This window comes from Myotis yumanensis, unplaced genomic scaffold, assembly GCF_028538775.1.
Source record: "Myotis yumanensis isolate MYYU_CA2020_CCGP unplaced genomic scaffold, mMyoYum1.0.hap1 SCAF_4, whole genome shotgun sequence".
Taxonomy (NCBI): domain Eukaryota; kingdom Metazoa; phylum Chordata; class Mammalia; order Chiroptera; family Vespertilionidae; genus Myotis; species Myotis yumanensis.
The window spans coordinates 92,090,099-92,114,854 of NW_027223755.1; the positions used below are offsets into that span (position 1 = coordinate 92,090,099).

Sequence of the window (24,756 nt, forward strand, 5' to 3'; positions counted from 1 at the left end):
GGAGGTAGAGGTGGTGGAGGTGGAGGTGGAGGTGGAGGTGGTGGAGGTGGAGGTGGGGGTGGAGGTGGAGGTGGAGGTGGGGGTGGAGGTGGAGGTGGAGGTGGTGGTGTGGTGGTGCGGCGGCAGTGGAGCCTAACTAATGTGTGGGGATGGTGAAACTCGTGGCCACAGCCCACACCGGGGCCTGAGGGGGAGAGGCTGTGTGGTCCATGAGCCGTGACGAAGCGTAGGCTTCTCAGTGAGGGGCAGGGAGGACCCACCTTCACACCCAGACCTTGGTAATGGGCAAACGTGGAGATATTTGAGTCTCATTACCCACTTCATTCTGACATTATGGTGCAAAGAACAGCGGCTGCCGAAGCCCCCGACTCAGCTCCCACTCCCCCACATCTCAGCTGTGGGACCATGGCCACGTCACTGTCGGCGGCTGGGGAACAATGACACTACCTCACAGTAGATGTGAAGACAATACAAGAAGGGCCCCCAGTCTGATACCTGCCTCTTCCCCTCACCTCCTTCTTGGCCGTGGAGCCGGGGTTTGCAGCTGCTTAAACCAGGCCCAGGGACACCCCGCCCGGCTGGGTCCGGGCTGCTCCACCTCGCACCACTGACCTCGGACAGGCAGCTGTTGTGAGGGTGTCTAGCAGCACCCCTCCACTCCACCACTGGATTCCAGTGGCACCCCCGCACCCCAGTGTGACAGCCAAAGATGCCTCATTCATTGCAGCGTCCACGGGGTTGGGGAGCGAGGCAACATTTCCCGCAGTTGGGAACCACGGGTGAGAGAACAAGGAAGCCCCATTAGCTTAGCAGTGAGTGAGAGTAGGAACACCAACAAAATAGGAAGAAATGGCCCCACAGCAGCTGCTCTGCACGAAACCCTCCAGGTAAACTGTACCCATGAACAGAAGGTGTGCCTTGACCTTAACAGATGAGATGCCCAACTGCCTTCAACCCTAATGACCAGGGACCAGTTCCCTGGAATAGACGCCCTGCCTCTGAGAGCCCCGTCCCTGTGAGCTGCTGGAGATGCCGTAATTCCAGGTGTTTCCACAGGTGCACACGCACCGCCCACGGCCTTGCAAAGGCCAGAGACAGGAAGAACTGCCAGAGCAGACCCGCAGGCAAGCCCTTTGCCCAGAAGAGGCAGCACTTCCATGCGGGGGTGGGGGGCGGGGTGTGGAGGTGGGGGGACAGGTGACGGGATGTGCTTGGGTCTGGAGCTAAATCTACTGCCTGGCTGGATGCACCCCTGAGCAGGCCCCAGCTGTTCAGGGAGCTCAGTCAGAAGGCCAGGGGGCTCTGGCCTGAGGGCCTGGCATCAGCCACATGGTCGATCATCACTGTCCCCGGGACTGAGGGGTCTCCCCTTCTCCCACCTGCAGTTCTCCAGGTGCTGGACAGACCTAACACATTAGTTTGGCTCACAGTTTCCAGCTAATTTAAAAATCAGATTTTATATCTCCTAATCTGATACATCCGCCATCTCCTGAAAAATGCAAAGGGCTGACAGCTGCAGGCCCACACAGCAGTCATCGCCTGGGGTGAGCAGTGGCGGCCTCTCAGACGGGCTCTGTGCGCTCCACTCCCCACCACTCCCTGCTGTCACACCGTCAGGCTTTATCCCTTAAACGACCGCCTCTTTCCTACAGGCGCCTGGGTCTGCCCTGGTCCCAGTTGATAAGGGTACACCGGGGTGTTGCTCTGCTGACCCAGATGCTGGAAAGGTGCCAAGCGTCAACAAGATGCTGAAGGATCACGAAGCAGGTCAGGGGGGCCCTCCCACGGGGGCAAGTCTGTCCAATGAGGGTGTCAGTCCTGGTGGAAGCTGCTTCCTCTCCCGAACAGTAGCCCCGATTAATAAAGGTGGGGAGAAGTGGAAGCTAAGAAAGCCTCGTGGAAAAGCCTGCCGTGGGAAAACGTTTCCCCTCTAGCTTCTACAGGCCTGTCCAGGGACCCCTGACCTGGGGGAGGCATCAGTGCCTGGCCCTCTGTCGTGTGTAAATGAAGCACCAACACATCAGAAAGGGCCTCTGACCTAAGGTATCCCAGGACCCGAGCGACTACAGTTCCCGTCACTGATGTCCAGGCGAACTGTGCACAGCGCTCCTGAGAGAACTAACAGCCCCCACCTCCCTATGACCTCTGACACCTGCAGACCCCAAAGCCCAGGCCCCGGGAGGCCGGCCTGTCAGAGGCCGGGCACTTCTGAGCAGGGGGAGCGAACCCCTTCCCACTGGGAGGCATGCCGGGCGGGCTAGGGCTGCCAGGCTGCTTCCTCGCCACAGCCCTCGACGACTTGTGCACAGGGCTCTCCACGCGAAGAGGGTGACAGTTGTGCTCTGCCACCTGCTCTGTGGTCCCAGCCAACTTGGCAGCGAAGAAGGAGGACAGCTTGCTATTCTTGACGCTCTGAGACTAGCTGCTAATTCGGCGGGAGGCTTCTCTGGGAAACACCTCCCCTCACAACCGACCCAGTTCCTCCATCTCCTCCCCCCTGTGCTGGGCTGGTGCCACACTACCACCCGATCCCCAGCTCCCTTATTCCCTGGGCACCCGCCCCACCTCTGTGACTCTCATTCCCAAGTTTGTGTCAGGAAATTGCACCCCAAGGAGTGGGTGCAATGCCTAATTCCTGAAAGAGATGACTCTGGGATTTGAGAGCACGAAGTCAGAATTCCTGGGATTCTCAAGAATTCCCCGAATCGTAACTTAGCCTGAAGATATTCCCAACGTTCTTCATACTATTTATTTATTATGGTGGAAAACTAAAATGATTTGCTTAACAAATAGGAAATATTTAGCTTGGTAATATTTACCAAGAATCGTAGCCTGGAGCAAATATTCAAACACTGGAAAACACCAGTGAACGTTGGTGGGTACACTTTTGAATGACAACACACAGAACCTCTTGTCCAAATCGAAATCGCTAGTATAATCCAAAACCTGCTATTTCTCGGACTATCCCTCATATCAAGCAGGCCATGCACATAAATGTATTAGCATTTGTTTTATTTGCAGGAAGGCTCGTCATTTGCAGCAGACAGAGCCAGAACACACACCAGTAACAGGGCAGCAGCTGGAAAAGCAAGACAGACTAATGGGATCGTGACCACTTCCCGCCTATGAGCTCCTGTCCTGGTTCCTGGAAATGCTGACCTTCACCTCCAACTCTGTGTCCGCTCTTCCTGCTCCCGCGTCTCTCTCCTCCGTGTGGGTTCCTTCAAACCATGAATGTTGATTATTGCACTTATTTTTCACAGGAGAATTACAATACTGTTTCCTGATTTCTTGACTGATTTTCCTGAGATTTCCAACCTGATGACCTGATGCTTAGCCGAGTATGCAATCCTAGAGCCCTCACACCTCTCTTGCTGGGCTCCCAACCTGCCCTCAGGGCCTCACCGAGACCAGTTCCTGAACCCAGCCCCTCCTTTTCACCTCCCCTGCTCCCAAACCAGCTCCCCTCAGCCTCTTCGCCATCACTTGCCTAGACGTCCCGCCTCAGACACTTGGCAGCAGCCCCTTCTCTCTGGGCTACTATGAAAGCCCCCTGCCCCGACTCCCATCCCTCCATCCCCAGCTGCCAGTGCGAGCCCCCCGAGGCACAGACCTGTTCTCAGAGGCCTGCCAGGGCTTCCCTTCTCAGACCCAGGAAGGATGCGCCCTCGGACCTGCCACCCTCAGGGCTGGGCTATGCTTTCCAGAACAGCCTGACCACAGGGCAAGCGCCTATTCCTGGCCACGGCAGATGACATGAGCTCCTTGAACTTGGCAGCTGTTCTGCACATCTGGAAAGAACAGCTTCCTCTTCTGTGTCTCTGAAAATTCTGCATATCATATTGGTATGGAATGGTGGGGTTTGTGATACCTGAAAAATTTAAAACTGCACATGCTACTGGAGCCAGAATCTCTCCTAAGAGCCAGTCGTACAGACCTACCAGCCGAAACGTGTACCTAGGGAAATGTTCCTGGCAGCACTGTCAGAGGGGAAGATCCCTGGAAACATCTTAAATGTTCAAACAGAGCAATGGTGCAGTGAGTTACAAAACAGCCATTGCAGTGGATACTATGTAGTTTTCAAAAAGAATGAGCCAGCTTTATAAATTCAAAAGGCAAACTACAGAACACTGTGTAGAGGGTGGCTCTGGCTTACATAAGTATCGACAATTTCTGCAGTTACATAAGGAGCTGACGGGATCACGGGTGGGGGTGGGGGTGGGGGCACGAGGCACCGCAGAGGGCGTGTGACGTTGATTTTATCGTACATCTCTCTGTAGTGCTTCAGGTTTTTAATACCATAAGTTTATCACTTCCCCCAAAACGTCTGCTCCCAGACTCTCCTCCCCCGGGCTCCCTTCCTGCCGGTAAAGATAGTGACACACACAGAGCGTACTATGCGGAAGGGCTGCTCTGAAAGCCTGACATACTGTGCTCACGTCACCCTCACGCCACCCCATCTGGTGATGCTACTGATGAGTCCACTGTACAGATCAGGGCACTGAGGCCTCGGAGAGCCCGAGTGACCTTCTCGGGGCCACCCAGCTAGTCCATGGCAGGGCTGGGTACAGACTGGGCAGTCTGACACAGAACTAGGCGCTCTGCAGATTCCTGTTAAATACAGGAAAGAGGTGCTGCCTTGTGGTATCATGACCTATGCAGATGTTGGCCCCTGAGTGCTGGGCCCACGCTTAGTCATCTGGGCTCTGTAGAGAGTAGGTGCTCCATATGTGCTTGTTGACTTGAATACAGTTTATATCGAGCAGCTTGGGGCATCTGTATCTCTGTCTGGTCTAGCAGGAGGCTGCATGTCATAAAAGGCCTCTTCTCTCACACCTGGCAGCCAGTCCTCGTCACAACTGCTCATCACACTGTCTTCTTGTTACCTTGGCCAAGTCACCAACATCTCCTGCCAGGACCCTAAAAAAGCCCCGCAACCTGCCCCTTCAATTCCATTCTCTATCCCACACCCAGAGTAAGATTTTATAAACATAAACCAGGTCATGTCACACCCTGCCCCAAACCTTTTGGTGGCTTCCCAACTGACCTAGAATAAATCGCAGTCACTGCCATGGCCTCCGAGGCCCTACCTCTATGGTCTGGCCCTGGCAGCCTCCTCCCCAGTTTCACTGCCCTGCTCGCTCTCTGTTCTGGCCACACTGGTATCATCGACACATTCAGCTTGCTCCTGCCTCAGGGCCTTTGCACTTACCATTCCCTGTCTGAACGCCCTTCCCCAAGAAATCCACAGGCTCTTCCCTCAGAGAGGCCTTTCCTGACCGTTTTATGGGAAACACCCTGTGTGATCCTCTAGTCCAGTGGTTGGCAAAATGTGGCTTGCGAGCCAAATGCGGCTCTTTGGCCCCTTGAGTGTGGCTCTTCCACAAAATACCATGTGCGGGCGCACACGTATAGTGCGATTGAAACTTCGTGGCAAATGCGCAGAAGTCAGTATTTTGTGGAAGAGCCACACTCAAGGGGCCAAAGAGCCACATGTGGCTCGCAAGCCGCAGTTTGCCGACCACTGTCTCTAATACTCCATGACTTCTCTTCAAATTCATTTTCATTGATCAGTATATTATATGCTCATGTGTCCACTTTCCACCCCCTAGTGTGTAAAGGCAGAGGATTTTTGCTGTTTTCCATTTTGTTCTCTGTTATGTCCCTGGCACTTGTTGAGCGCTTAGTAGGTGCTCAGTAAGCAGTGACTGGATGAGAGAGATGTTTGCTGAGTACAGGCCCCTCTGGGGGAACTTTCCATATATCACTCAGCAGAGTTGCTCTGGAGATGTTCCAGGTTCCCCTACTCTTTCTGGAAATTGGAAAAGCCACGCCCACCCCCCACTTCCCTCCCTCCTCTGTGGAAGTGGCCTCTCCTGTCACCACCCCATGGAAAGAAATGGCGGAAAAAGACACAATCCCTGTGATAGACAGACTGCCTAGGAGACAGGAGGCTTCCTGAGTACTAGAGAGGAACTGCTGTCACCCTCATCACTTTCAGGAGTCATTCATCTCCCTCTCCTTGGGCGGGAGCCCTGTGGGTCTGGGGGCCAGCACCCTGGGGAATGAACTTTCCGATGCATCTCTTAACAGCCCATTTACATGTCATGCCTCAGGTGACAGGGCCCTAGTGCCCCAGGGGGAGGGGCCTCCCGTAAGGACCTTCCAAGGAAGGAGGAGCTGGTGTTTCCTGCAGAGAGAACTGGCCACTCAGAGGGAGGCTGCCATCCTGGCCAGGCCCCACCGCTCGCCTCCCTGGGAGCCAGAGCCCAGCTGCAGGCCCTGGGTCCCTTCATCCAGAGCTGGATAAACTGTAGGGGACAGAGGGAGAGGGGGGCGGGCTTGCAGAAGAATCCATGCATAACAGTTACAGGGATGCTGGCACTTCTCCCTCCACACACTAGGAAAGTCAGGCTCAGAGGCGAATCCTGGCCCAAGGTCACCTCCTCAGCGGTGGAGCTGGGGCGATGGCTGACTCCGAGCCCACACTTTCCATCTGGCTGCCACGGGCTCAAACGCACCTGCCTGAGAGGAAAGGTGGCTGGTGTGAATCAGGGACGCCGGCCACGGGGCGGGGGGGTGGGGGGGGGGGTGTGCGGAGAGGGGCCATACTGGGGGTATTACCTCATCGAAAGTCACATTTATATATATATGCCCTTCAATTCCATACAATACCAAGTAATCATTACCACTTCAAGGTATATGAGACATATACTGTTTCTCTCCCTCTTTTGGTAAAAATAACTTTTAACTTTTCTTAATTAAAAAGTAATGCATAATATGAGAAAATTTAAAAAATAAAAACAAGCAAGAAGACAACCCATAATTTACCTACCAGAAAAAAGACCCAGGTGTTTTTTAATTGAGATATAATTGACCTAAAACATTATATTAGTTTCAGGTGTATAACATGACTCGATATCTGTGTATATCGCAAAATGATCACAATAAACTAGTTAACATCCATCCCCATACAGAATAACACAATTATTTTCTATTTCATTTTATTTGTGTTTACATAGTTTTTATATTTTACTTTAAAACGCTGTCCACACTTCAGCAGCCTCCCAGTTTTGAGACCCATGAAGGGGTCTGCCATCCTTCCTGGCATTGGGTGATGCTGAAGACTTACACCTGGAAGGTTGGGCTGGTCCACAAAGCAAAGTGAGGTCAGGGTTCCTCGGAAGGAACTTGTAAAGTGAAAGGAACAGACTTAGGTCCGGTGACCTCTGGTGGTGCACAGGCTGGGCCATCTCGCCCAGAGCTAAACCCCCGTTCCCTGGGAGAACAGGGCAGCTCCTATTTCAGCAGAACACACATTTCTCCACAGTGAGAGTCGCTGTGGCAGCAGGGGGCGGGGCGTGGGGAAGACACCCGCCACACGTTCTCTGCCAGGCCAGCTGGGGATCTGTGCAGTGACCTACATTCCTCTCCCTCCACCCCCGTAACACTCTCTCCCCTCAAGGAATGGCAGAACATGTGCTTTTCCCAGGCAGAAGTCCCTCTGCGGAGAAAGCCCGTTTTATTAACACGCTAAGTGACAGCACGGCAAATCAGTCCAGCCCTCACTGATCTCCGGGCCAGTCCGCAGAACGGGTTCTTGGAATCCAAGCCTCCCTTCACTGCAGTGCTTTCAGAAGCACACCTGACATTTCCCTCAGTGTCTGCTCCCCTCTGCCACGTGGACACCTTTCTCTGGAATGCCAGGGCAATGCAAAGAAGCTGGGGCTCCCCAAAGAAGAAGGTGTTGGGGGCCTGCCATTCATCCACTCCCCATTGTGGTGGGTGGATGCTGAGCCCCACCTGGGCCAGACTGATGCACAGAGTTCAAAACAGAAAAGAAAGAGCCGCTTCCTCCTGTCCTACTTCCCAATGCAGACTGCGGCTGGTGTGAGCAAGAAGGCAACGGGAGGCAGGGAGACTTAGAGGAAAAAATTCAACCTGCTGATTCTTCAACAATCAGATCTGTGCAGATGGCACAATACGGGGAAGTCCTGGCGCCCCTTGCAGAGCAGAGGAAATACTGACACAGTGAACAGAAAAAAAATGAGCCGGAAGGTGTGTGCGAAAGCAGGTCCATCTAAGATTGGACTCCAGGCTGCACAGCCTGAAAGTTTTAAGGCATATTTATGAAAAAATAAAACCAAAACACAAAACAACCCACACACCACCACAGGAAGACCACGAGCAAATCTACCACAGGCTTTTATCCCCTGCCCATCTTCCCCCTCTCGCCCCAAACTGGACAGGGACCAGCTTTTCTGCAGGTAGCAGTGGACTAGCTCACAGAGTATGCAAGGGAGCACAAGGGTGAGCCAAGTGCATCATGGGGAACATGCACGGTCGGGGCCTCACATCAGACCCTGTAGGAGAGGCCGTCTGCGCAGTGGGTAAGAGGAGGGCTGCAGGCAATGTGCCTGAGTGATGCCGCCTGAATACAAGAACAGCAAGGAAGGCTCCACTCCAAGACCAAGAGACAATGGTGGGGTGGGCTCCGAGGGGACGGCAGCACTGTCAGGCGGGGCTGTGGCCTGTGGGGCTGAGCGGGAATGGCCGTGCGTATTTGCCATCCCGGCTGCCAGAACAACGCACCACACAGTAATTGTGGCGTAAGCACATGGCATTACTCCTCCCAGCTCTGGAGGCTGCTGTCCAAGGTCCGGGTGCTGCGGAGCCGGTTCCAGGAGAAGGGGCAGCCTTCCCTGCTTGCAGGCAGCTGCCTGCGCACTGTGCCTTCACGTGGCAGAGAGGCACTCCGTCTCCTCCTCCTCCTCTCACAGGGCACCATGTCAGCAGGCCCAGCCATTGTAAAAGACCCCAAATGCCACCCCAGGGAGGGCAGGACTGCAACATATGAATGGGGGGCGGGGTTTGCACAAACACCCACTCCATTACAAAGAGTGACCAATTCTCATTTCAAGAGGAGCTTGATATCTGATTTTTTAAAAATCTGACACCTAATTGTTTGCTGTTGGCAATATTTCAATTAAGAAAAACAAATAACAAACCCCACTGGACTGGTCAAATAAAGCAGGTCCTAGGGTCAGGCTCAATCCACTGGTTGTGGGCTTGTCACCCAAACCCCAAAACATGGGCCCTGGCACCAAACAGCCCAGGCTGCCCTGTGCTGGTGAGTGACCCTGGGGTCAGCCAGGTAACCCCTCAGCGCCTCACTCTCCTCATCAGTCCTAGCTGGAACCTTATGAAGTTGTCCTCTGATTGACAATGTTGTAAGGTCCCACCTAACAAAATGGAGACACGGTGCCCACCCGGTCGGCCCTCAGGGAGACCAGGCAGGTCAATGTTCAGCCAGTGCCCACAGCACATGCCCACCAGACACAGGTGTGGAGGGAGCGGCACACGCCCCGTAAACACAACTATGCATGTTCAGTAGCTACAGCGGATCTTTAGGGTCCTGAGTCACCTTTTGAAAGAGCCGAGGAAACCTGTCAAGATTTATTTTTTAAAAAAATGCTTTTCCGGGTTTATTTCCTCAGCCAAGAGAGTGTTTATAAAACCGGAGCTCTCTTAGGGTGAGGTCTGGAGCTGAAATAGTCTCACTGGTGCTCGTGGGAGCACATACCAGAAGTGGTCACGCGGTAGTTCAACCGCTCCTCTCCCGTCCCCAACCTGCACCAGTCCGCACATCCTACCTGTAACCCCCTCCTCAGAAAGACGAAGGTGGAGAGGGCTGCTTGACCTGGAACTGCGAGGAAAGCCACCAGGGAAAGCTGCTTAATTACCTGGGTGCCAGCCCAGACCAACGTTCAGCCAGAAATCTCATGTCAATATTGTGTCGTTTGCCACCATCCCCAACTGGACCTTTTGTATTTTTAAAGGCTGTGAAATGGAACCTGTATTCCCTATGCTAATCAGGCACACAAGGTTCCTCTCCCGCCTCTGATTAATGGCACCAGCGGGCTGAGGCTGCGCCACTCACCGAGACACTCTCATTAGCACACGATTTTCACAACTCGCAGGCCAATGTTTGCTAACGCCTGGCGCGACCAGAGACGTGGGCAGTGCCAGCAGGAAGGCCACCCGCTCGCCTGTGCGGGGCAGTGTTTTCTCCTTTCTTAGCATCAGAGCCTAAGGACCAGCGCTCTAACGCGATGCTCACCAGGGAACTTAGCCAAGCGCACAGGACTCGGGGGAGGTTAATTTCTGTCCACACCACGGGCTGGGCCGCCTTTCTGCGGGCGGGACTCCTCGTGAACGTGCAGGGCACTTTCCAAGCAGCGAGCTCCAGCCTGGCATCCCAGGCACCCGGTGTATCTACTCAGAAGGCAGCAGCGTGACACCAGCACACCCCCGCACAGAGGCCTCAGACCATTAGGAAAAAGTCAGCAACCAGCGTAGCTACAATTTCAAAGGCCCCACTCAGGGAAGAGGGGCAGTGCTGGGAATTCGCCTTGGAAATGTTGGGAAGTGCGCCCCCAAAGCAGCGCCCCCACCTTCAGCAGCAGAAACAGGCCCCCTGTTATGTGACGGCCGCACTGTTAGAACGGATCAGACCCCCAGCCTCAGCACACCCTGGAGAGAGCGTCGGAGAAAGGAAACTCGTTTATCCCAGCAGATCACGGACTCCGACCAGTGCTTCTCAATGACAAGTCCCAATCCCGTTCCGGGGAGCCACAGCCTTGCTATTGCTTCCATCTTGGGCTTCCATTATGATGACAACATGTTACAAGTAATGAAACTATATTCACCACCTGAAGACTCTGTGAAAACCAAGGGCTGCTTCATCATCCCAGGTCTCCACATCCAAGGAGGTGAATGTCTCAGGCTGGAGATTTGTTAGGAAAACATGGACTCGCCAGCGACCAGGTGATGCACCGTGACGGCCACCTGCTTCAAGGTACTGCACAAGCAGGTGTTTCCAGGCACCGTGACCCGAGAACCACGGGGAGGAAGAGGTCAGCGGGCAGACACCGGCATGGCACATGCAAACACAAGACCTGCCACATGCCTCTGTGAGCAAAGGCTGGTCTCAGAAAACGCAGCAGCACTGCACAGACAGCTGCGAATCGTAACTGTCCTGTAAGTGCTTAACACGTAAGCGTCTTTAACTTCTTACTCTTATAAGGAGGTGTATGAATAAGGAATTTATGCTAATTTTAAGTCTGTCCATACATAAGCAATATTAATATGGAAATCATGTCAGTTGGTACCAGTGGGAGCCTGAGAACTTTCCTTGGGTTCACTACCCGAGCCGAGAGACTGTCGCTCTGACCACCTGTGGGCTGCAGGGAATATGAGTCCCCCCCCCTGTGATCGCAGTGTATGAAAGTATGAAACCACACAGCCCTGCATTCTCTTGCAGACCTCAAATCTACATTTCTCCTTTGCAAACTTTCATGAGCCCTTCAGGAACGCCAAAGCGCATGGCCTGAATCTCCCTGTCGGCGCCTCCCACGGCTCCTGCGCACCTGGGCCCAGGGTGTCTAGGACACAGGCCGCTGGCTGCCCGGCCATGGAAACGGAGGAAGGATGTGCAGGCGGAGCGCGTCCCACGGATGGTACTCACACGAAGAAGGGCATCAGCTGAACCAGGGTCTCCTTCTTGGGGCTGGCGGCAAACTCAGGAACGGCCTGGATGACTTTGTTCATGACGCTGCGCAGGTAGCTCTGCAGCTGCTTCCTCCGCTCCTCCACGAACTTGGCGTCCTGGGGAGACAGACAGGGGCGCTCCGTCAAAGCCTCCTCGCCGACACCACTCCCCACAGCACACACCGGGCCCTCACCAGAGAGCTCACGTTTATCGAATGATCACACACACAAAGAGCATCTCAGGCTTTACACGTGTGACCACATTTAATGACAGGGACGATGCTCATGAAATTAGGTGGGGGCACAGGTCCAGCGAACTCCCTCAGTGTGGGGGCACAGGTCCAGCGAACTCCCTCAGAACCGAATGAAGTCTCAGCGACTCTGTTACTGAGGACCCGCCATGTGCCAGATGTGGTGCCAGGGACTCAGGGTGCACCAGCAAACACACAGTGTGGCCCTGGTGGAGTCCCAGGCCAGCAGGGGGGCACAGATAAAACCAGTGGCCACACAGGTCAGTGTGGAACTGTTAATCACACCAAGTGCCACCCTGGAGAGAGGGTGCTTAATTTTGCCTTCACAGGAATTTTCCTAAATAAAAACCTATTACCACTATTTAACAAAGATTTCATTGATAAACAAATTTCACCTTCTCTTGAAAACCCAGGAGACATGGCAGCACAGTCCTCCCCAGTGTGGCCCCCACAGGCGCAGGCCTGGACCCTCCCCTCCCTGCTCCAGGCCCCCTGCTCACTCCTCTAACACCCGCCCCCCCTGCCCCCCGGCCAGCTTCCCAGGCATGCACCTCTGCAGTTGCTCGGGGATGGGCCTGTGTCATCACCTGCTGTCCCTGTCTTAAAATTGTTAATAATTTTAGAACATGGGGCCCCCGTTTTCCTGTTGCCCTGGGCCCCACAGATCCTGTAGCCCGTCCCATAGCGAGGGGCAGGGAAGGCCTTCTCTAGTGAGGCTCCCACTGCACCGGAGGCCACGGGGGCAACAGAGCAGAGAGGGAGGCTGAAGAGCAGGGTCGTTCATCCCACAAGAATAGGAGGAGCGCACTCTGATTAATCTCCATGTCAAACTGCGGCCGAGAGAGGACAGATGGACCGGGCCTCACCCCCCCACACCCTGGGTCACCACAGAGCCGGCCCTCCAGGCCCCAGTGTCAGCTGCTGGGTGGGGCCCCGCCCAGGATGGCCTGGTCTCTGAGAGCCCCCTAAGGCCCTGCCAAGGACCCCAGCATGGCAGGGAGATTCTTTAAGAAGTGCCAGATTTAGCAAATAAAGACACAGGATGCCCAGTGGCATTTGAATTATGATAAGCAGTGAGTCATTTTTCAGTTTTCATAATTCAATATTCAATAATTCATAATTCAATAATTTTTCATTGTTCCACCGTGCACCACACAATAGAACCTTTCCATGCAATATTTGGGACACACTGGAACTAGGGAATTATTCATTGTTTATCTGAAATGAAATGTCACTGGCTGCCCTGCATTCACCTGGCCGCCCCCTGAGCACAGGCGGGAGGAAGAAACGCAGGGCAGGAGCCAGGCCATTCAAGGTCACAGCAAGGACTCCAGCCCAGAGTCACTCCCTGGTGACGCCTCCGTGGGACCTTCCCTCTGCCCCCCCCCCCCCAACACTGCCCCCGAGTGGCAGCCATGTAACACTGTGAGGGCCGCTCCCCTCACGCAGGAGCAGTCCCAGGCGGGAGGGAAGAAGGAGGGGGCTGGCGGGCGGCGTGGATGCCCAGAATGGGCAGAGTGGAGGCACGGCCAGGAGAGCCACAGGCCCTCGCTCGGCCCACAGTGGGGCCCAGGCCCTGTTCCGGGGCCTGAATGCCAGGCCAGGCTGACCGCTGCCTGGAATGAGCTCACGGTTCATCATGTGCCTCCTCTACTCGATGGACAGTCCCAGGAAGGGGGGACTTTAGCTGTCTTGTTCACCCTACACTGCAGAGCCGAGCACGGTGCTCAGCGCTCAGGAGCCCCCGCAAATATTGGTTGCAAGAACTAATAAATGTGGGGGTAGATTTAGGGCAGCGGTTCTCAACCTGTGGGTCGCGACCCCTTTGGGGGTTGAACGACCCTTTCACAGGGGTCGCCTAAGACCATCCTGCATATCAGTTATTTACATTACAATTCATAACAGTAGCAAAATTACAGTTATGAAGTAGCAACGAAAATAATTTTATGGTTGGGTCACAACATGAGGAACTGTATTTAAAGGGCCAGAAGGTTGAGAACCACTGATTTAGGGGAAGCGAGGCAGCCACCAGGAGAATGGTTTGGAGGCTGTTGCCAAGTCCAGACAAGAGATGGTAAAGTCACCCACCATGGAGTGGGAGGAGAGAAGAAGGCTGGCCTGTGGACCAGCTCCCTGGTCCCAAATCCTCTGGGCAGGGAGCAAAGGGCAGAAGACCAGTAATAAGTGAGCAAAGACAGGGAGCTGGTCCCTCTGAGACCCCGTTTGTCACACGGGGCTCCGGGGAGAGCAGCATCCGGCGGGGGCCGGTCCCACTGGGTGGCATGCAGCGCTGAGGGAGCCATGGGTGTTTGTGAGATGTTTGCTTGGGCTCCTGGGGCTGCAGCTGAAATGGCACAAGAAGCGATGGGACTGAGAGAAGCCTGGCTCAGAGAACCTGCCAGGCCCTCTGTGACCGCTTAGGGGTCCTCGATGCCGTGGCCTGCCGCCGTTGGCATCCCCACCACAGTATTTCTGTCAGTTATGGTTTACAGGTAGTAACAGAGAGCATGGGAGTGAGTCTTCACCTTACAGAAGAATATTCGGTACTATTTTAATGGAAGCATTTTTTTCCCTCCAAAAAGGTTAATTTTATTTTGAGCTTCAAGAAGATGAAGACACCATCATATTAAGAATAACTATTTTTGAAACAGCAGGATGTTGTGAAGAAGATGACAAGCTATGGTTTCTAGGACAAGTGCTTAGGCCCTGCTCCTGCACTATTACAACTTTTGTGTCCGGCCTAGGGCATCTTCTCAACCAGGTGCCCCCTCTCCAAGGGGCCTCCCCAGGAGCCACCCTTCACATGAGCTGCAGGTGGGCACAGGGACCGCGTCCCCAGACTTCCTATTTCCACCTAAGAAAAACATGGTTTCTCCAAGATAAGTAGAAGGCCCCTCCTTCAGGAGCAGCAAGCAGCTCGGCCCTGAGGAGAGACGGCAGCTCCAGAGTCAGCAGATTGAAAGCATGTCACTGGCTAGAGCATCCGGAACACTGATGAGGCCTCAGGAGCCAGCACGAAGGCCCTCTGGCTCTGAGAGTCCCTCCCATGCCCAGTTCTGATGAGACGGGGCATAAAGGAAGACAAGATTTCCCAGCATCTGCAATGGGATGGGAGCCACAAACCAGGCGTGGCCAGGGCGACGTGAGTGGAGGTGAGGCAGCCACGTCCGGGTGCAGCCACAACAAGGAACATGCTGGGAAACCCCCTTCCCTCCCCAGCAACGTGTGGAGGCCACACGTGGAGAAGGCAGAACCACTGGAAAGGAGGGTGGCCAAAGGCACCCGGTCTGCCCGGGGCTGTGGCATGAATGAGAAGTGCCTCCAGGGCTGACAGGTTTACACCACCGCCTGAGGGGCACTCGTGCTAATTATGCTGATGCCCAGCCGCTCAATCAGTGCGGCTGCACATGCAGGCCCTGTGCACGCAGCGTGCCTGAGGGAGTGCACACAGCAGAGGATGCAGCCCTGCCTGCAGGGGCGGCAGAGTCCAGCAGAGAGAGGAGACAAAAGCGGGGGCAGGGACACAGAGTGACCAGTGCTCCTCAGAGCGGTGTGGGTGAACCTAGGAGGGAGGAGACTCCGCCTGGGAGGCGGTGCTGTTGAGGGTGAGGCCTGCAGGCTGAGAGGCAGGAAATACACAGGATAAACTCAACATGGGTTAGAGACCTACATGTAAGACTGGAAACCACAAAAATCCCAGAAGGAAACACGGGCAGTAAAATCTCGGACATTTCTTGTAGCAATATTTTTTCTGATATGTTTTCTCGGGCAGGGAGACTAAGAAGAAAACAAACGGGACTGCATCAGGCTAAACAGCTGACACAGCAAAGGAAACATCAACAAAACGAAAAGATAACCCACTGCACAGGAGAACATATTTGCCAATGATACATCTGATAAGGGGTTAATCTCCAAAATTTATAAAGAACTCATACAACTCAACACAAAAAACCCCCCAAACAATCCAATTAAAAAATGGGCAAAAGACCTGAATAGACATTTCTCCAGAGAACATACAGATGCCCACAGACATATGAAAAGATGCTCCATGTCTCTAACCATCAGAGAGATGCAAACTAAAACCATGATGAGGTATCACCTCACACCTGTCAGAATGGCTGTCATCAACAAATCAACCATCAGTGTTGGTGAGGATGGAGAAAAGGGAACCCCCATGCACTGCTGGTGGGAATGCAGACGGTACAGCCACTGTGGAAAACACAGTTTCCTCAATAATTAAAAATGGAACTGCCTTAGGACCCAGAAATTCCACTTCTGACAATATATCCAAAGAAACCCGAAACATTATTTCAAAAGAATATATGCACCCGTATGTTCATTGCAGCATTAGTTACAATAGCCAAGATTTCTAAGGAGCCCAAGTGCCCATCAGTAGATGAGTGGATTAAAAAGCTGTGGTGGCCTGGCTGGTGTGACTCAGTGGCTGAACTGCCGCCCTCTATTTTGTGTAGAACAAACTGTGTGGTTGAAGGCAAAGAAACCATGAACCCCACCTTCCTAATGGGGAACAGAAAGTCCCGAGGCACTGAAAACATCCTCACCAGAGCGGCACAGAGGGCAGCAGCAGGAATGAGAGTAAAATAATGACACTAGTGATAACAGCCAGCACGTCTACCGCATGACACTCTGTCTTCAGCATTGCTCCTGTTACCTGGGTTCATCCTCTAGACGACTTTCTAAGGAGGGTCTGTTACCGTCCCCATCTCCCAGGTGAGGAATGGGAGGTCCCGCCTCCCTCGTCATGTCTGAGACGGGCCTTCCCACCTGGCACACATGAGCTGTATGAGCTGTAGCCTGTGATGGGAAGACAGAGCGCTGACTCAAGAGGGCATCACAGGCCCCGTCCTCGCCACATTTTCCCATGAAAAAGGCCACAGGGCTTAGCGACACTAAATTCCAACGTGCTCTTCCTGTGGTCCAGACACCCTCCTCTTCCTGCTCAGCCTGTCCCAGGTGATCCCCAATGCTTAAAGGTCTTACTCGAAAATGGGGGCGACAGAGCAGGCCTCCAGGACTGAGCAGCTTAGGGGGACACACCATGTGATGGGGCTGAAGCCTGGACAGCCGCACACATGGTATCCGTGCGGTGTTAACTGACAGAGCAGGACCCACCTGCAGTGAGGGCGGACCCCCAAACCTTCACTGTGAACACAGGTCTCCATTTTAGGAAAGGAACATGGTCCACGAGGGGTTTGAGGTACATTTACCCCCCCGCCCCCTACACGAGGACAGCGACGATACCCTTTATTTCGAGCTTGCTGTGGGCCAAGCACTGTGTGAAATGTTGCCTGGCATTACTTTATGAACTACATACTAATATCCCCATTTTGCAGATGAAGAAATCGAGGCTCCAAGAGATTAAGTGCCTTCTCTACAGGGACCCAGCTGGCGAGGAAGAGCTTGGATTTCTAGCTGTGTCCATTGGATTCAGCTCATAACCACGATGAGGTCTGACTCTGATGATCAACAACCACGGGAGACCTATAGCTTTGCTAAAAACAGAAGTGAAAAACAAACAGGTCCTGCAGGTCACAGAGCGTGAACAAAACACCATAATTCTGAAAACCTCCTCTTGGCACAGCAGTGTTTATGGCTGGGTGAATTCCCGTCTTTATAGCAACAGAACCCCGTCCGTGGGAGGGTGGAGTGGGTGCGGAGCTTCCTGGCAGCCTCATTTACTGAAGGGGCAGGATACGGTGGCCTGTCCCCTACGGGGGGAGCAGGTCTAAGATGCCTCTTCTGCCTCCACGGGGCCGGCACGGGCTGGGCCTCGGCAGGAAACAATGAAGGGTTTCGTGGCAGGAGAGCAGCAGGCTCAGGCGCAGCTAAAGCCTATGTTTCTGTGACTGACTGTGCAGCCCAGGGAAGCTGCAGGCTGGACCTCTGAGAGGAGGGAAGGCTGGCTCAGGCACTTTTGGGAAGAAGTCAGGTAGGAAACAGGACACTGCCCATGTGCAAAGGTGTCCCCCCCAGGAGATGCAGACCCCCGAGCTAGAAGGGGCAGAGGGAGATACGGGCACAGGAGGGGCAGCTTGGACAGGGCCAGCCACTGCTTCAATCCCGGGAACGCTGCCAGGCCACCTGGATGATGTGACCTCTCAGGTTAAAACACTGAAAATAATTGTAAAAACACCGAAGATCAGGTGGATCAAAGAAAACACAGCGTGCAGGCCACACGGAGCCACCAATTTAAGACATCTTATCCCACGCTCCTCACCTTAGAACGCTTTCCACAGGTTCACGGAGCCAGGCTTGGGGTTGGGATTCTGTAGGAAAGCAGTGCGGCGCCCCCCAGAGTCACCCAGAGCTGCTCAGTCCAGCGGCTGCTGCGCCCAGTTACTCCGCCTCCCTGCACCTCCAGGTCCTCGTCGGAGCGAGGCAGGTGTGAGTGCCCATTTCAGAGGATTGCTGTGCCAAGTCACGCTTGCAAAGCAAAAACTGGGCTGTTCCCAGCACACAGTAAACACTCAATACAAACACACAACAAATTTCCTTTCTAGAAGCAAGCACAATTCAGGTTCCTTCAGCCTTTAAGACGACCATCTTTCAGGAAGCCGACAATATTTGGTGAAAATAAATAAAGTGGACCACATGACCCAGCAATTCCATCCAGAGTGTCCCAGAGGACTTCTACTGGACCGGGAGGCCACACGCAGGAGACTGACTGTGTGCCGTTCTGGCATGGTGAGGGGCCAGCAGCCACTTGGGAAGGGACCGTGAAATGTGGTGGACGCACAGCTGAAATGTAGCTAACGGTACAGAAGCAAAGTGGAGGCGCACAGCCACAGGCGTGGAGCCGACAGAAAAAACACTACTGCGCAAGGCCACCTAAGTACATTAAAAACACACCAGCAAAACACACTCTAGAAGGGAACGAGCTCGCTGGCACAGCTGCTGTGGTGGGAGAACAGGAGACTGAGGATGAGAGAGAAACACAGGGCCGAGGCCGCAGCGACCGAGGGGCCCGTGTCTCAGGAGCTGAAGTCCAAAGAGGGAAATGAAAGGGAGAGAGGTGGTGCTTCCCGTAGGCACCTGTTTACTCCGTCAGACACAAAGACCCCGAGGGATCTGGTGCAGACGTGTTCTGGCCTGGCAAAGCTCCAAGTGCAAGTCCAGGGCTGAGACCGAGCTGTGCCACCGCAGGAAGTGCAGGGTGCTCCCTGTCCTCAGGTCCCAGTCTCCCCAGGCGCCCTGGACCCCATTCCCTTCCCCTCTGGCTGTGCGGGCCCTGGACCTGCACATTGACTGCTGGGCTGACAGATGGCTCGCACATGCCAGCCCTCGTTAGAGACGGGCGAGCTCCCTCGTTTCACAGTCTATTGACAACGTGATGGTCATATGGGGTCTGGTTTAGAGATTCTCGAAGGCTTTAATGGCAGTGGCGGCAGCATTATGTGCCACCATCTCGAACTGTCCAGATTGTCACCGTGTGATCAGTATGCATTCTGCACGCTGACACCACAGGCTGAAATGGCAGGATGGGCGAAGGGTGGCAGAATCGCGGCAGAATGTTAGCACCAGCCAAAGCGTGTTGGATGCCAGGAACTGAGTGCAGGCTCTTACGAGTATTACATCTAACCCTAGTAACATTCCAAAGATGAAGCTCGAAGAGGTAAGTACTGTGGCCCAAATCACATAGCGGAGGAGGGGCCGAGCCAGGAGAGGGGCTGAGCCCACCTCCCTCTGCAGAGCCAGCGTGCCCGGGGAGGCCCTGGCAAGGTGGGCAAGGCTGGGAGGAGCAAGCCAGTTTCAAAGCCAAGACAGAGGAGGTGGGAGGCCTTTGCATCCCTCTCTAGGGCAAGTGGGCAGATGCTCACACTCCAAAGCCACACCCATATGGCAATACCCAAGCCCCTGTTCTCCCAAGGCAGGGGTGAAGGCACAGGATGGACGAGACCCAGAACGTTCCAGCAGATCCTGGAAAAGGAGGTAAGGGGTGCAGCCACAGTGCCAGCTCCTCCCGTTGTCCCGGGGAAGCTGCAAATCTGCATTGTTAGGTTAAATCTCTCAGCTCTAAAATCAGTTGGCAGCTCATTTAAATGCTTAAACATCATGGTGCAGACCAAAGAAAATACATCTACAGGCCTCCCAGAAGCAACAGAAAAATAGGCAGGTCATTAAAAAACTGGCCTCTGCAAGTGGCTCCCTCCACTGTGGAGTTCCAGCTGTGCTCCTGAGAAGGTGTGAGGGCTCCCTGTTTCCAAAGGCCACACACTGTCTAAGAAACAATCCAGACATCTGGGAAGGGGTGCCGCCCGCCAGCCCCAGGGCAGGGCAGGGCAGGGCAGGGATGGCACTACGGCGCCATTCCCCGGGACTGCTGCCCGGAATATAACTGCTGTAGACTGAATGCCCAGCACACCCACCCGCGCCTCAACGTTCAAATGTAGCATTTTACCTAAACCTCAAAAACACGCTTCTCAGGGGAGGGTGGTAGGTCCACTTTACAGACAAGTAAACGTGTCCACAGTCACACTAGAATGGGCAGAGCTGGAACGTCCAGGGCCCGGACTCGCTGCCCCACTCTGCCCCTTGGTTTATAGGGGAACCTGACAAAACTTTCCTTCCATTCAAAAACCGTCATTGAGCCGTCCCCACGCTGGGGCTGGTGGGATGAGAGATGTGGAGGACAGGAGCCCTTTTAGGCCACTTGAGTTTAATGCAAACCTGACCCATTTTTATCTGTGATACTTCTGACACCAGTGGGTTTCTTTTGCACAACGATTACCAATTCCCCACCCTTTCAGGCACTAGCTTGGTACTTCTGACCAACTGGCTATAAATCAGAGGTTCCCATGATCCTTCTTTGGGTTCAATAATTTGCTAGAATGGCTCGTGGTACTCAGGAGAATGAACAGTGCTTCCAACTGTTAGACCAAGTTACCATGTGACCCAGCAAGTCCACTTCTGGGAGGAATGAAATGAAACCAAAGGGAAATAAAAACATATGTCCACACAAAAACGTGCACACAAATGTCCACAGAAAACTATTTTATTAACAGCCAAAAAAATGTCTATCCATGGATTAATGGACAGACAAGTGTGCATATGCACGCAATGGGACAGTATTTGGCAATAGAAAGGAAGGAAGTACTGATGCATGCTACAACATAGCATGGAAACTACGATTTTGTGAAGTCACAAAAGATTATATAGTATATGATCCCACTTATATGAAATTTCCAGAATAGGCAAATCTACAAAAGGTAGAGTAAAGCTGTTTTAAAAAAGAAGAGAATGGGCACATAACCCAGGCAGGTCTGATCCCAGGATTTTTGCTGAAACTCCTGGGAAAAGGCGCTCTCTCCCTCCTGGGGTTGCTTTCCAAAGGCACTGCCAGGGGCTCTCCCTGGAGAAAGCCTGTCTGAGATGAAGCCGGCACAGAGGAAGGCAGAGGAGAGAGGGGAGGAGAGGGGAGGGAGAGACCAGGTTCTGATGGGTCACAGGAGCTTGGGCCAGCTGTGCCAAAGCTCACTCCATTCCTGCTCTTCAATCACATCCATCACCCTCTGTGCCTGTCCATGTGGGAGGACTTCTTCTGAGTTCCTCACGGAAATTTTGACTCTTCTCTGGCATCCTCCACTCTGACTGTTCAGGTCACACCCTCCCTCCACTGGCTCCCCACCCTGGAGCCCCCCATTGCCCCAATACCCCAACTCTCCCAATGCACAGGCCTCTCTGAAAACCCTCTCTCCATGGCGGCAGCCTCCCTAAACCTCACCTGCCTCCTTTTAGCCAGACACTCCCCCACCTCGCCGGCACCTGGAGCAGGGCTCCATACTCAGCTGCTTAAAAATAAACACGAGCTGTATTATTTCCAGCGAATTTTCCCACCCTATTAATTATGTATGTACCACCTGCTTCACACAAAAAAGGAACTTGGCAGGGAGGACTAGGGAAGAGTAAGGCAGCTGAAAAGTGTGGTGGTGGGAGTGGCCCCCACCAGGGCATGGAGCTGTGCCCACGTGTGGGGGAGAGGCCCTGGGAGGAGGGGGAGGGCCCTGGGGGGAGGGAGGGAGACCCTGGGAGGAGGAGGAGGGTCCTGGGAGCGGGGAGGGCACTGGAGTTCACCCTAGGCTTTGGTGAAGCCTCCCACCCATCCCCCTATCAGAACTGTGTTTTTAAATTCATGAAACATAGGATTAGAAAGAAAAGCACTTCTATTGAAGCAGTTACCAAACCTGTGATAAAGCAGTGCCAGTGTTCCTTTGCAGAGGGATTAGTGACAAGATCTCATGTCATTTTAAGCAGTGGAGAGGTTTAAGGACACCTGGAACCACCTGCATCAACTGCCAGGTGAAATGAGAATTCATACGACTGAGTTCCACTGGGGACAAAGTCACAGACACCATGGCTTCAGCTAGATATTACTTAAATGAAAGTTACTTCTTTGTCATTTTGATCACTTGCATTTACCCTCAGACCCTAAGATACGCACTCCTGGGCCAGACCAGGCCGAGCTCCCGGTGGGCCACTCTGAGTCCCTTTCCCACCTGTAACACGGGCTGGGAAGCCGCCCTGCCCGCTGGGGGAAGGGGATGGGTGTGAGGAGTAAGGATGGTGTCCAAAGGCAATCTGGCCAAGACCCAGGAAAGGGCCTCGGAGTCACCACTAGCAGCTCTGAGTGCTCCCTGGGCCAGGCCACGTTCCCAGCCTGGTCACCTTTCCTCACTTAACCCTGCAGCAGCTCAAGAGGGAGAGGCCACTGTCTCTACAGTGAGGATGCACTGATGTCAGGGCTCAAGCCCAAGTCCACTGGCCCTCCTCCTCTGCCTCGCATGCCGGGAGATAACCACCCGGGCGGGTGGGGGTGGTGGGGGGAGGTGATGAAGAAAAGCTGAGCCAGACTCGACTTGGAGCTGGAAGCCCTGGAACAAGTGTCTGCCCAGCTCAGAGGCAGTCGTAAGCCTGGAGATGAAGCAGTCCACGTTTTCCCAAGAACTAGAACATTTCTATCCCAATGAGATGGAAGCCCTGAGGCGGGAAGCGGGGAGGGCCCTGACCACTCAGTATCCATGTGCTGCCTGCAGGCTGCACTGTCCTGCCACCACTGCCTTTGCCTGGAACTACTTGCTGAGTCGTTTCCAGCTGCTCCTCAGCCTCGTGTTTCAGTATAAATGTCCCTGTCTGGACCCTTTATTATTTTTTATTTCATCTGTTTGAAGCTTGAAAAACTATTTATTAAAGTAATTTTTTATTTTTTAAAATGTATCTTTATTGTTGAAAGTATTGCAGATGTCCCCTGTTTCCCCCACTGACACCCTCCACCCGCTCCCCCAGGCCTTCACCACACTATTGGCTGCATGGACCCTTTAAAACGGCTCCCCACACCGCCCCGACATGCAAACATGGCACCACTCGGAAATACCTTTACTTAAGGGCTTATTTGTTTAATGGCTGTCCCCGCTAAACTACAAGCTCCTCAAGGGCAGGAACACACCAGTCCTTGTACACTGTCTTAAATCAGTGCATATCACAGAGGAGGAAGAGAGAGCTGCGGGGCCCAGACCCATCTTTCAGGCTGGGAGGTGAGACCGAGCACAGGCACATCCTGACTTACCGATTTCACACATACTGGCTCTGCCCACCGGCAGGTGTGGCTCAGAGCCTGACCAGCTGACCCCCTGAGCAGCAATATCCCCCTTGGAGGGAAACAGAATGAATAGGACAGGAAGGAGATGGGGGGAGAGACCTGTTTGAAGGGTTGAGTCAGATACGAACATAAAAATAACACGGAACAGGGCTTTTCAAACTTCCATGTGTATACAACTCACCTGGGAAACCTGTTAATTGTGCAAATTCTGATTCAGTAGGACTGGGGCAGGCCTGAGATTCGGCATTTCTAACAAGCTCTGAGTGAGGCGGATGCCACCAGTCCACAGACCACATGTTAAGTGGCAAGATCTTTAGAAAGGACAGATAAGAGAAAGAAGTTTAAATTATTTGAGGTCCTATTTGATCTCTAGTCTCAAGCCAGATTTTGGCTGGAAAGTCTGGTACCAACTCATGGAAACATTTGCAACTGTGTTTTCGCTCCTCTGCACAACAGCACAAGGCCGAGAGCAAACAGGCCTGCTGAGGTCATTTAGGAGACACGCCACCCCTGGCTCTCTGAATACCCCACCACGTGACCTCAGGCATCGGATTTCCCCTCCTGGGCCGTGGTCAGCGGCCCCCAATCCTTGGTCGGTGGACCAGCTGCCAACGTTACCCAAGAATCTTTCAAAACTGTAGATCCCAGGGCTTCCCCTAGAGATTCTAAGTCAATAGGTCTGGGCTGTGGTTGAGCACCTGAGAGGGTCGGATATACCCAGAAAGGAAGGCGGAACTGTCCGTGGTGCTGACCAGTGCTGTGCCTTGTGGCCTAAGTACAGATTTAGGGGATGCCTGGGAGGCAGTCAATTACCACTTTGAGACTCTGGAAAAGACGCAGGGACATTTGCCACTTGGGTACCAGCACTATTGGCACATCCACCTGCAGTGTGGCTGTGAAGCCTAACCCGTTGGAAAAGGGAAAAGTTGTGTCCAATTATTTCCAAAATCAATACAGTCAAGGCATGTTCAATTGTCACCAAAGCAATGGTGGGAGGCATGAGGACAGCCCCAAACCTGTCTGAACACTAACAGTATTACTGCCGAGAAAGCCTCAGAAAGCAAAACCGTCCCTTACTTATTGCTCCAGTTTGAAGAACGCCTATGCAAAACTCCAGTGTGGGCTTCCTGCGGCATCCCCTCTGTAGAAGGGAGGAATGAACAGAGGGCGAGGGGGGAGATAAAAGGTGGAAATGAGGATTAAGCATTTAATCCAGAATGCCAGGTCTGCTGGGCTGGCTCACTTTTTTATTTTCCCTCAAGATTTATGTACCTGTCCAAACCGAACTACAGATCCATTTCCCAGCTCACAGAGGCACATAGAACATCAAGCAGTGCAGGT

At 53.5% G+C, this 24,756-nt stretch overlaps 1 protein-coding gene across 4 annotated transcripts in view; it reads right to left on the reverse strand.

The window, feature by feature from the left end:
- SNX29 (sorting nexin 29) overlaps window positions 1-24,756 on the reverse strand; it is a 445,003-nt gene that overhangs the window by 45,739 nt on the left and 374,508 nt on the right. For 2 of the 4 annotated variants that reach the window (XM_070412958.1, XM_070412961.1), the window contains one exon: window positions 11,528-11,667. In XM_070412958.1, the coding sequence (XP_070269059.1) occupies window positions 11,528-11,667 (140 nt within the window). Of the gene's footprint in view, window positions 1-2,913; window positions 3,222-3,822; window positions 3,872-11,527; window positions 11,668-24,756 lie in introns of those variants that run through there. The other 2 variants (XM_070412960.1, XM_070412962.1) reach the window with 2 other exon arrangements.